We start from the raw sequence: 12,397 nt of genomic DNA, 5'->3' as shown, positions 1-12,397 counted from the left end.
GCATGTTATTGTGAACGTGAATGTTAATATCTAGTCACACTATTCTACTCACCAACCCTTCCAAAAAATGTTTTAAAATAAAAGAATCTTGCCCATCACGAAATATTTGAAAAACAATATTAAATGTATATATTGTTAGAAAAATAATAATTGAAAACGAAATTGAATAAGGCTTGAGGTGTGAGAACGACTTTCCTTAAAGTAGATATTGCCATGCCCGTATACAAATTAGGGAAATACAAACAATCTTCTTTGGGATATATACAACAAGTCAAGAATATACTTGCAAATTTTTCTATATCCACTTTGTTGGAAGAACATCAATTTATAGAGCAACCATTGAACCTTTTCAAAAAGATATGTTCTTTCACAAACAGACGCATCTGTTTATTCAAATATATTTAAAATTCAAATTTCAAATAAAATTTCTTTTAATTGTAGAAATAAATAAAATTATAAATTATTTATTTTAGGTCCGACCCAACCCGCGTCCAGTGCTCAAGCCCAAGTCCAAGTCTTTGATATATATATATATATATATAATAGAATATATATATATAAGAGTATGTGTTCTAAATTAAACACATAAAAGGACAAGGACTTAAAAGGCACCAAAAATGGCATTTCACCACAAATGTGGGACCAGTCCCACATGCTTTCCAACTTCTATAATTGTGATGACCCGACGGGTCATCTTATGATTTAAAACCAAATTATGTGTTTCGATACCTCTAAAACCTCATTTTATCCCTTCTCGAATTGCGTGCACAATCCGACGTGTTTCCGGAAAGCTTTTGGGTTGAAAGTTGATAAAAATAAGAATTTTTGATTAAAAACTTTATTTGAGTTGATTTTGGTCAATATTTTTAGTAACCGACCCGAATTCGTATTTTGACAGTCTCGGTGGGTCTGCATCAAAATATGGGACCTGGCGTATGCCCGGAATCGGAATCGGAGGCCCCTAGCTCGAGTTATGAATTTTTGATGAAAATTGTAAGTCTGAAAATTTAATGGTTTTTAAGAAATTTTTAATGTTTGATCTTGTTGGTATCGAATCCGTATTTTGGTTCCGGAGCCCGCTACAGGTTCAATATAATATTTAAGTCATGTCAGTGAAATTTGGTGAGAGACGGAGTTGGTTTGACGTGATTCAGACGTACGGTTGAGAAAATAGAAATTTTAAAATGTTCTTGAGAATTTTATTTGATTTGGTGCTAAATTCGTAGTTCTAGGTATTATTTTGGCGATTTGATCGCGCGAGAACGTTCACATGATGTTTTAAGACTTGTGTGCATGTTTGGTTTGGAGCCCCGAGGGTTCGAGTGAGTTTCGGATAGGCTACGGAGTGAAAATAGGACTTAGAACACTGCTGATTTTTATTGCAGGCCTCAGACCTCGCAAATGCAAGGTGAATCATCACATTTGCAATCTCTGAAGAGTTTGCATTTGCGAGCTTCTCATCGCAAATACGAAGAGAAGCTAGGCCAGCTTATGTTCGCAAATGCAAACATTCCTTCGCATTTGCGATGGGGACAGGGGGAAGGCAACCTTCGCAATTGCGATCTTTTAATCGCATTTGCGACCAGCTTAGTTCGCACATTCCTTCACATTTGCGAAGAAGGTAAGACTGTGGGAATCTTCGGAAATGCGATGGATTTCTCGCATTTGTGACATTTGGAGCTGGTAAAACTTGACTTAAACGGGATTTTTGTTCATTTTTCAAAACTTTCAAAACAAGAAACCCTCTAGGCGATTTTCCAACGACCACTTCTTCCCCAAATCACAGGTAAGTGATTCTTCACTCGTTTCTTTCAATCTTTCACTTCATTTTACAAGATTTCAACCTAGAATCTACGATTTTTATAGTGGAATTGGGGATTTTTGGGTAGAAACTAGGGATTTCGAAATTTGGGGATTTATACCTCAAATTAAGGTCGGATTCCAAAATCAATTATATATCCGGGCTCGGAGGTGAATGGGTAATCGGGTTTTGGTCCGAATTTCGGGTTTGGAGCAAGCGAGCCCGGGTGTTGACTTTTGTTGACTTTTTCAAAATGGCCTAAATTGAATTCCTTGCAATTGTGGGTAGTTCCTAAGGCTTAAATTGAATTGTTTGGTTGGTAATTTGCTAGATTCTATTGGTCCAGAGGCTTGTGTGAAGGGAAAACTGGTGATTGAGCTTTGAGTTTGACCGTTGGAGCGAGGTAAGTGTCGTGGTTAACCTTGGCTTGAGAGATTAGGTATTATTTGCCTACTTGCTACGTGTTTGAATGTTGAGTACAACGTATAGGTAAGGTGACGAGTACCTTTGTATTGTTGTCGAGTCATAGCATGTGAGTGAGTCTTATTCTTATAAATGTTGTATTCTTTGATCACATTATTCATGTTTAGATTGGATTTTTGATGTGTTGGGGAATTTCTTATCATGTTTTACTGAATTTGGTATTGATTGAGTATTAACTCAAAGTTGAGATTGGTATTGTGGAACTAAGTGTTGAAGTAAGATTTGTTCTTGGTATTCCTATCTCCCCGTTGTCATTGTTCATAATTTTGGTGAAGGAGTTTGTTAAAGCACGAAGGGTGATGTCGTGCAATGTTTTGTGAGTGAGTGATAAAACACGAAGGGTGGTGCCGTGCACGTTTCTATTATTTTATCTGGTGAGATTGAGAGTGAAAACACGAAGGGTGATGTCGTGCACTTTCCTTTACTGTGATTACCAGTTTCTATCTGTTTAAGGTATATTGATTGATCATGTTCTTAATTTCGTTGTAATTCTTTGTCTTGTAATCCCCTCAGCATGCCCCTTTCCCAATATTTCTTGTCCGGTTTCTTTAGTTGCTATTATTAGTGTATATGTATTGATAAACTGCACAGGTGTGCAGATTTTGGTACTGGACCGTGTTGACCCGAGTTGAGCTGCTGACTTCAATCCCACAGGAGACCCAAGGTAGATCTGTCAGCGTTCGCAAACCCTGGAGTTATTTCAGTTTACTGTTTCTTTTAACTCGAAAACAGTTGTACTTTCCTTCGGCCAGTTATTTGTAGTGACTCTTAGAAGTTCGTGAATCTTGACACCAGATTCTGGGTAGTTGTGTATAATTATTTGGGTTATTATAAAATTTCGCACTCCTTTAATCTGTTATGGTTTAATTGTTGTTATTTACTGAATTGTTTAAGAGTTAGCGTATTAATCTCTAATTGTTGGCTTGCCTAGCCACTGAAAGGTTAGGCGCCATCACGGTCCCGACGGTGAAAAATTTGTGTCATGACAATAACAAACTATCCTTCAATCCCCCATTAATTTGTTATATTTCTCATAATATCATGCATATTGGAGAGTATCTTATTTTGATTAGAACTTTGCATTAGTGTAAATATCTTAAAGTCTTGACCAAGTTATTGGTACCTTAAAGGTTTGAACCACAACTCCTTGTGTCAAAATCGAAAATATCACAAGCACAATATTATACAGTGGCTAAGAAAATCTAGTATTTGCTTTAGCACATTTATGGCCATATGTTCATCCTGACTTCATGAATGTTTACAAGATCAACCCTTTAAACCTTGCTTGAAGCGGCACCACTTCAATATTCATATAGGTAAAATTAGCTACAATGTCCCTGTTACTATAGACATTTACTAATTTCATTAAGATTTAATTCAACCTCTTCGTATAATTAGTGGTCACATGGCTGCAACTTTATCAGCTAGATCTTTGTTAGTCAAAAGTATAATATGAACTATTTGATCTTGGTATCATGAACTTGGGGTGCGCCACTGGACACCCTAATTTTGTCATGTCATGCTCTTTCACAAACCAAGCCACTGCTCAGCTTGAATTGTGGAAGGAGAAGGCAACAGACAAGTATGAGAAGAGGTGTACGCCTTGTTGGGATTGGAGGTTGGTGAATGAGAAATGGAGGAAAAAAATATGACGAAAAAATGAGTTGTTCCCTTATGCTTTGGAAAAAGCAATTTCTCTCATTGGTAGTGGAAAGAAAAGGAAATGTGCTTATATTAAGAAAGCACATTACATTAGTGTACCAGTTGAGGGTCCTTAATTACAAGCCTGGTCACTATAGGTGGTATTAAGGAAAGACAAAAACAGACAATCTTATGGCGTAATGCTCTCTCTTATAATACTTTGATTTTTTTGTAGGGGATATTTTGGTGGGGTTTGGAATATTTGCTGTAAAAAATGGTCTCATTTGAAGGAAGACCAAAGTGTGTATAATAAGGTTGAAGTATGGAGGTTGTGTAACATGGTACTGTAGAAATTAGATTCATTTTATTTTGGTATATGATCCTTTCATGATATTGAAGTAACATTTGCCCTATTTAGTGAGTTCTAGTTTTTACCCATTCAAGTTTTGGTATGCCCCTGAGAAATACTGTGTTCTGATTTTTCAACACTATATCCTCGAGCTTGGTCTTGCAGAAATGTAGGGTTAGATTGCGTACAATAGACCATTATAGATCATACACAGAGTCGTGGGTAGGATTTTTAGCTGATGGGTTCGAAATTTTAATCGCTTTAAGTTACTAGGTTCTAAATTAATAATTCGTACATATTCAATGAATTTTTAAGACAAATACAAGGTTCGAACCAAAGCTACTGGGTTCGGCCGAACCCACTCTCGACTCTCTAGCTCCGCCCTGCTTGTGGTCCGGTCCTTCCCCGAACCCCACACATAGCGGGAGCTTAGTGCACCAGACTGTCATGTGGGAATATACAAGGGCCAAATATACCCCTCTACTTTCAAATATTGTTTACCTGTACCCTTCGTTATACTATTGGGTTATCCATACCCCTACCGTCATACTTTGGAACAAAAATACCCCTATTTTGGATGGAGTGCCATGTGGCAGCACCAGATTAAAATGACCTTTTTTTTTTACCCAACCCATTTTACAAAAAACCCACAACCCGAACCATATTTTCATTTTTCAGTTTTTTTAAAGAATTTTCTTTTTGTAAAACTTTAAAAAAAAATGCAAAATATTTTCGTTTTTTTAAACTGAGTAGATACTGAAAATATTTTGCAAAACAAATTGTAAAAACTGAAAAAAATCATTTTTTTAACAAAATATTTTTTTTGTAAAAACTGTGAAAACATATTTGTAAAAACTGAAGAAAAAAAAATTCCAGTTTTTAACAAAATATTTTCATTTTTTAAAAAATGAAAAAAATATTTCCAACAAAATATTTCGTTTTTGAAAAATGTTTTTTTTTTTCATTTTTTTCATTTTTTTAAAGATTTTCTTTTTGTAAAAACTGAAAAAACAAATTTGTTTAAACCGATTTTTTTTTGTAAAAGCAAAAAAAATATTTTTATTTTTTAACAAAATATTTTCGTTTTTTAAAAATTGAAAAAATTATTTTCAACAAAATATTTTCGTTTTTGAAAAATATTTTTTTTCATTTTTTCAGTTTTTTAAAAGAATTTTGTTTTGTAAAAACTGTAAAAACAAATTTGTAAAAACAGAAAAAAAATATTTTTTGTTTTTTAACAAAATATTTTCGTTTTTTAAAAACTGAATTTTTTATAAAAAAAAACTGGAAAAAATGAAAATAGGGGTCGGGTTGTGGGCTTTTTTAAAAACGGGTCGGGTAAAAAAAACGGGTCGTTTTAATCTAGTGTTGCCACGTGTCACTCCATCCAAAATAGGAGTATTTTTGTAGTATAGATAATCCAATAGTATGACGGTAGGGGTATAAATAGCCCAATAATATAATGAGGGATACAGGTAAACAATATTTGAAAGTAGAGGGCTATAGCCCTTTGCCGTTATTGTTATTGTATATCCTCAAGCCTAGAGGTATTGTACTGTGTGTTTTGATGTTTGTACTTTTGATGGGTTAAGAGTAGTAATCACATCACCAATTTTCTTTCAATGAGTAAAATTAAGTATTTTCTGAGGGAGACAAATGAGAAAGTTACTTTTTTGGGACAAAAGAAGGGAAGGAAAAGTATAAAGAGGAGATAACAAGTTTGTAACAAAGGGAAAACTTATTTCTCTCCACTTTCTTGCCCCTTCAATTGTTTGGCTAAATAAAGGAAAAGAATTATTTTTCTTTTACCTTTATAGATATTATAGGTGCCTTATCAAAAAATCCATATATTATGGTTGAGAAAAATAGTTTACATTGATTAGGCTGCTAGTTTTTTTCTATTTTCCATCAAACGAAACAGAGCTACATCTGTATAGATATAAATAATTCCCATAATAGTAGGCAGGTATTAATTCTACTAATTAATGGAGATGAATATAGTATTGCAGCTTTTCTATATGAAGTGAAAATGAAAATCTTTTCTCTGTAGATGCCTCATTTAAATTTTGAAAGAATTATATCCCATGTCACTTGGCCCAACAGTCTAACTGAAAATGGCCCGGGTTTGAAGTCCTTGCGTTGTTTGGCCGGGGTTGTGCATAACCTGAAAGAATCTTTTCATCATTTAGCCCATTATTAGATACTCAGTTCCTCCACAGTCCATAACACACCTAAGCTTCTTGATATCTCTCTTTTATGCGTATTCTGCCTTATCATATAAGCGCACTTCAACTCCAATAGCGAAGCTGATCTTTGGACAAGATTTGAAGTTGTTCAGTTACGAATTTGCCTCATCCTTGCTACTAGGTTTAGTATTCTCTTCGTTCAAATGTATATAATCATAAAACCTCCATTATTGGAGCTCAAGTTTCTCAAATCTAAAATTTGATTGATTAAAAAAAACTCCATTGAAGGCTGAAGCTTTAAGTTTAAACCATATTTGAGATTTTGGGTTTGAAAGCCCACTCAGATCTAAGATTTGAGATTAATTTTGAAATGGGTGTTATTGGGTTTGTTTGAAAATAATGATTGGGTGTTGTTCTAATTGATTGGAAACATCAAGAGGAGTTCAAAGCTTAAATTTGAAGTGATTTAGAGCAGATTTGTGCTAGATTTAAGTCAAATTTTAGTAAAGGCTCAAAAAAAAAAAAAACGTGAAACTCCATTGATAGGATTCATTTGTATAACAATGCATAATATTGTATAATAGTGTATATGGGTATGTAAACATCTCTTATACACTATTATACACTATTCTAGTATTATAAACATTTCTTCTTCTTCTTCATCTTCTTCTTCTTCTTCTTCTTCCTCCTCCTCCTCCTCCTCCTCCTCCTTCTTCTTCTTCTTCGTCTTCGTCTTCGTCTTCTTCGTCTTATTTTAGTGTTAAAATTGAAGTGTAATGGTGGCTAAAAGATATTTTCTCTATAAACGTATTATAATTGTTGTTTATGCACAATTATACAACGTAAATAAATTGTTTAAACATTATAAATATAAGTATATATATACTGTACAAATATGTATAAGTGTGTGTAATTTTGTATAATTATGTATATACCAGTGTATAAGAATGTAGAAAGGCGAAATTCAATTTTTGTATGTTTTCTTACCTTTTCTCGAGCTGGAAAACCTCCTTTATTTATTTTTAACTTATTCTCTGTTTTGGGTTAAACCTATTAGTGGCACCATTAAAGGAAAAAATTAACAAAATTAAAATCTAGCAATGATGTGTGTATGAGAAGGAATTACCATCTGTTATACCGTTGACAAGGCAAAAAGCTGCCAAATTTATTGTATTTGTTTGTTTATATTTGAATGTATATTTTGCTAATTATTTAATCGAATTATTCTACTTTTATATTCATATACTATATATTTAATAACTATTTAATTGAAACCCAGCAAATTCTCTGCCTCTGACTAAGGGAAAAAAGCTACCAATTCTTTTTTTTTTCTTTCTCTTTTTGTACTTAAATATATTTTTATTAATTATCTCATAAAGTTAATAGTAAAACACTGATTTTGGTAGAAGATAAATACAGAAGCTCTCCTCAACAATAGGAATGTTGAATAGTACTGACCGCAGGAACTGCTGGTTGCGTCAAAAAATGTTGAGTTTTTCGGATTTAGGCCTATTGTCTTTGGGCTATAGATTTGCAAAGTTATAACTGGGCTACTCATTTGCAATGTATGTGTATAAGTTGTATTTATGTGCAATTCTCCCTTAAATTTATCACAACGTGACTGTAATAACGATTCCAAAAAAAAAAAAAAAATTATCATAAATTACTACATCCGTCCTTTTTACTAGCCTAATATACTAAAAATAAATCTTCCCTTTATTTGTTTATTTTAACAAATCAAGAAAGATTAATTATTTCCTTCCAGTATTACCCTTAGTAATATCTTACTAGAACTGTGGTTAATATACTATGCAAAATGCAAAAAAAGACTTGAAAATCACATGCACATACAGGACCTCTCTATAACACTAATCCACTATAACAACATTTCACTATAACGGCCAAATTGTTTTTGACACTGATTCATATTATCTTATATTAGATGTTATGCATATCGCTATAGCAGCCAAAAAATATTCGGACAAATGATGCTTTATAGAAAGATTTGACTATAATTCATGAAGGGGAGCCTTGGCATAACTGATAAAGTTGCTGTCATGTGACTAGGAGGTCACGAGTTCGAGCCGTGGAAACAACCTCTTGTAGAGATACAGGGTAAGGTTGCGTACAACAGACCCTTGTGGTCCGGCCTTTCCCTAGACCCCGCACATAGCGGGAGCTTATTGTACCGGGTTGCCCATTTCAACTTTACCCTCTCGTAAAACCAAGGAGAAAAGAGCAGACCAAACCAATAAGAGTCTGCTTAAGATGGATTGTTTTTGAAGTTACAGATAGTGATTTCTGTGAGAGATTATAGAAAAGGAAATAATCTGACATTGACATCTGGTGCAACTGTGCATAGTTTATGCTTCAAATAGTTCTTCCTATTTTAACTCAAGCAAAAGATAACTCCAACTAGATGGGATTATAAAGTTAAAGAAATCTTTCATGGGAAATGAAACACAATCTGACAAAGGATAAATGTAAACATAAATATCAGTTACAGAGTTGCATCAAGTAAAAATGAATGCAAAAGCATTACATGTTTCAGTCAGTCAATTAAACAATCAACTACTCTCACTGCCAAATTAATTGGTGTCACTATATGAATCATCTTTATCCATTCCACTCTGTTCAAATCCATTTCATTCCAACAATAAATGTAAGTCAAATTAGAGTTTTTTTTTATCAGTAAAGAAGTCAAATTAGGCTTTTCTAAAACTAAAAGTTCTCTAAATCCTCTGCATGTAGTATCTAACACATGCAGCAAGTGCATTGTAACAAAAAATTGTTAAATCAATACCGCATAGTTATATAATTTTACTGGGAAGTATGAGTTTTGAGCTTTTAAGCAATTAAAAGGCAGCCCGATGCACTAAGCTCCCGCTATGCGCGGAGTCCGGGGAAGAGCCGGACCACAAGGGCTGTTGTTCGCCGCCTTACCCTGCATTTCTACAAGAATCTATTTTTACGGCTTGAACCTGTAACCTCTTGGTCGCATGACAGCAACTTTACCAGTTACGCCAAGATTCCGCTTTTGAGCTCTTAAGCAATTGTGGTGTACATAAATTGTCCAAATATTTACCAGATCCTCATGCAAGTAAAGACGACTGATGCCAAGAAAAGGAGTCCCTTGTTAGCAAATGCATGAAGAAATTATTTCCTAACTTGAAACTTTTACATAACATAGAAGACAATATGAGTTAAGCAATTAAGAAATCGCCCCTTTTTGAAAGCTGTCTTCTTTATGAAAGGGCAGTCTGGTGCACTAAGCTCACGCTATATGCGGGTCCAAGGAAGGGCCGGACCACAAGGGTCTTCTTTATGCATGAAAATAAATTAAAACTAAGGACCACTTACATACTTGCACATCTTTCAGCAAAGATAGATAACATAGCAAACAGAAACAAGTAGACAATCCCATAAAAGTGAAGGATAGCAGCTTCCTAATGCTGAGGGTAAAGATTATGAACTGAATGGTTGAGGGTAAAGCTAATGAACTGAATATTGCTGAACTATACAAATATCGACTATTTCTATTAAGGTAATCATAACGCTTCTGTTACATTTGTGTTTGTTATTTTTTCTAGTAGTGCAAATGTTCCTACTGTTTCTCAGTTCTATTGTGCTACTAATGCACCTAGGAAAACCAGCGAGCACCACCACCCTCCCCAGTCCAAAAAGATGATAATGAAGGAAGAGAAACGAAATGTGGAAGAAAAATCCTCATAGAGAACTTACTTCTTGACATCAAAGTACTTTGTCAATTCATTGTCATCTAATGGTGGTTGTGCTCTGACCGCCTCGGTCCTCCAGCGACGTGCGTACTCTTGGAATAGGACTACTACTAATCTTTCCTAAGCACCATGTTTCCCTCTTTTCCAGTTCTTTCTTCCTTTAGTTTTCTTTCACCAAGGTCCTTCACTGCCGATGTCCTTACTCACCTACACTTTCTGAAATACTACTCAAGAAAGTCTTATCGGCATCAACTTCACATCAACGACAACAACAACAACAACAAACCAATATATTCCCATAAGTGGGGTCTGCGGAGGATAGTGTGTACCCAGACCTTAACCTAGTGAAGGTAGAGAGGCTGTTTCTAATAGACCCTCAGCGTCAACTTTACGTCATTTCCACAAAATACTCCATGGACACACACCCCACTAATAGAGGATACCATAATAACCTTAACTTCTTGACAGTTTGCATTCTCCCAAATTCTACCCCTTTGACCTCTCAATATGCATCTACAGTATATCCGAGACAATCATCAATCCAAAATTCTGTTCATTAGAGACATAAGGACATGCCATTCTCCTAGAAACACTTTCAGATATCTCTGTACATTTGCCTAAAAACATTCAAAATTATGTGAAAGTTTGTAATGGAAGCTCAGTATCAGAATAACATCTAAAGAATCGTCTTTGGTTTCTTAAAAGAGCTGTGGAAAAGATGTAATACTATGCTCTCCACAAATTTACACCTAATGATGTTTCAGATGAAAGGATTAACAGAATGACACACAACAGAAACCGTTGTGTCATTAGTAAATAGACACCACTCTTAGAGGCACGTGGACTCGACCTCCATTGTGGATCAAAGCATGATTCTTATGCAGAAAAAGGAAATGCTTTATGCTCTAAATCTCTAGCACAAAATATACTGCAACAACAACAACAAACCCGATGAATTCCCACAAGCGGGGTCTGTGGAGGGTAAGATGTACGCAGCCTTACCCCTATCTGGAAGGGCAGAGAGGTTGTTTCCAATAGACCCTCGGCTAAAGAGAGGTCTAGCACAAAATATAATGTAGGGAAAACGGGTCATCAAATCAAATATACAAAAGGAGCAATAAGTTTCTCAATTTATTAGGACATCAACCATAACTACACAAAAATTTTAAGCACTATATCAAGTTCACTCCAACCCTCATATCAATTCTTTGTAATTAATTGTGCTATTCTGGGGAAGATTAAACAAGATATTTCATAAATTCAGAACCAAAATATTTGGGATCAGCAGAATTTGTATTTGACATAGAACATTGTTTACACTGATTATCATAGTATACAACAATAGCAAAAATTCCAATCCCCATAAGTCCAACAGAACTAACATAATATTCAAAAGCACAATAAAACTTTACCAATTTAATTGCATAAAGTTTCAGTTACCAAATCAAGATTTGATGTCACTGACCACCCTAGCACATCTTGTAATAATCTCACAACCTCTGTTATAAGTATTAGCTGCCCCAGGAGCTTTACAATTATAATATGAAGCCCCGGGAGTATTACAAGGCACCAAATCTCTCTTCAATGTACCATAACTTATGTACTTCTTTTGCATCAATAAAACTCTTCTATTGCTTTCACTATCCATCATATCCTCTTCATCCACAATTTCTGAGCATTTATTTAACTTTTCAGAACAACCCCTTTTGCCCATTAGCTCAAAGTTACTATCTTTAACTGACTTAAGGTCCAAAACTGAAACCCCACTACAAAATCTCATCTGGGTATGGCTGAAAATAAGCAAAAAGAAAAGGGTCATCAATGGGTGGAAAAAAGATTGAGTCTTTACCATTTTCTTGATTGGAAAGTGAAAATTTTCTAGCTTTTTCTCAGGTGGTGTTGTCATTTTTTTTGGTATTTTGGGCTGTGAAAATGAGTAAAGATTGCAAATTTGGGGGGGAGGGGACTGTAAACTAGTGAGGGGTGATTAATGATGTAGGGATCAACCTGTTATTTACACCTACTTTGCTACTCAATAGTCATGGGAGGATTGTGGGGGGGCGGGGGAGTGAGTGAGAGTGACCCACCACCATTCTTGAATTTTATTGGGTTGTTTGGCCTAAATCAAGAAACAAATATTTGCCTCTGTCTTTTGCTTTTAGACAAGGAGCTTTGACTTTAGATATAAGATAGTAATTAT

At 34.8% G+C, this 12,397-nt stretch overlaps 1 protein-coding gene across 1 annotated transcript; it reads right to left on the bottom strand.

Moving 5' to 3' along the window:
• Nucleotides 1-10,710: 10,710 nt before the first annotated feature.
• LOC104217512 (uncharacterized) lies at nt 10,711-12,103 on the bottom strand. The gene is made up of 2 exons (XM_009767789.2): nt 11,695-12,103; nt 10,711-10,814 (listed from the first exon to the last, which is right to left on the bottom strand). Exons 1-2 carry the CDS (start codon nt 12,101-12,103, stop codon nt 10,711-10,713), a joined length of 513 nt encoding a protein of 170 aa, XP_009766091.2.
• Between the last annotated feature and the right edge of the window lie 294 nt (nt 12,104-12,397).

The sequence above is a fragment of the Nicotiana sylvestris genome, chromosome 10 (genome assembly GCF_000393655.2).
Source record: "Nicotiana sylvestris chromosome 10, ASM39365v2, whole genome shotgun sequence".
NCBI lineage: Eukaryota > Viridiplantae > Streptophyta > Magnoliopsida > Solanales > Solanaceae > Nicotiana > Nicotiana sylvestris.
This window is presented reverse-complemented; position numbering and strand designations above follow the sequence as displayed.

Coding starts and splice junctions, on each gene's coding strand:
- LOC104217512 (XM_009767789.2), bottom strand. CDS start 12,103: ATGACAACACCACCTGAGAAAAAGCTAGAAAATTTTCACTTTCCAATC. Junction 10,815..11,694: donor AGCTAATACTTATAACAGAG/GTTGTGAGATTA, acceptor GAATGTTTTTAG/GCAAATGTACAGAGATATCT.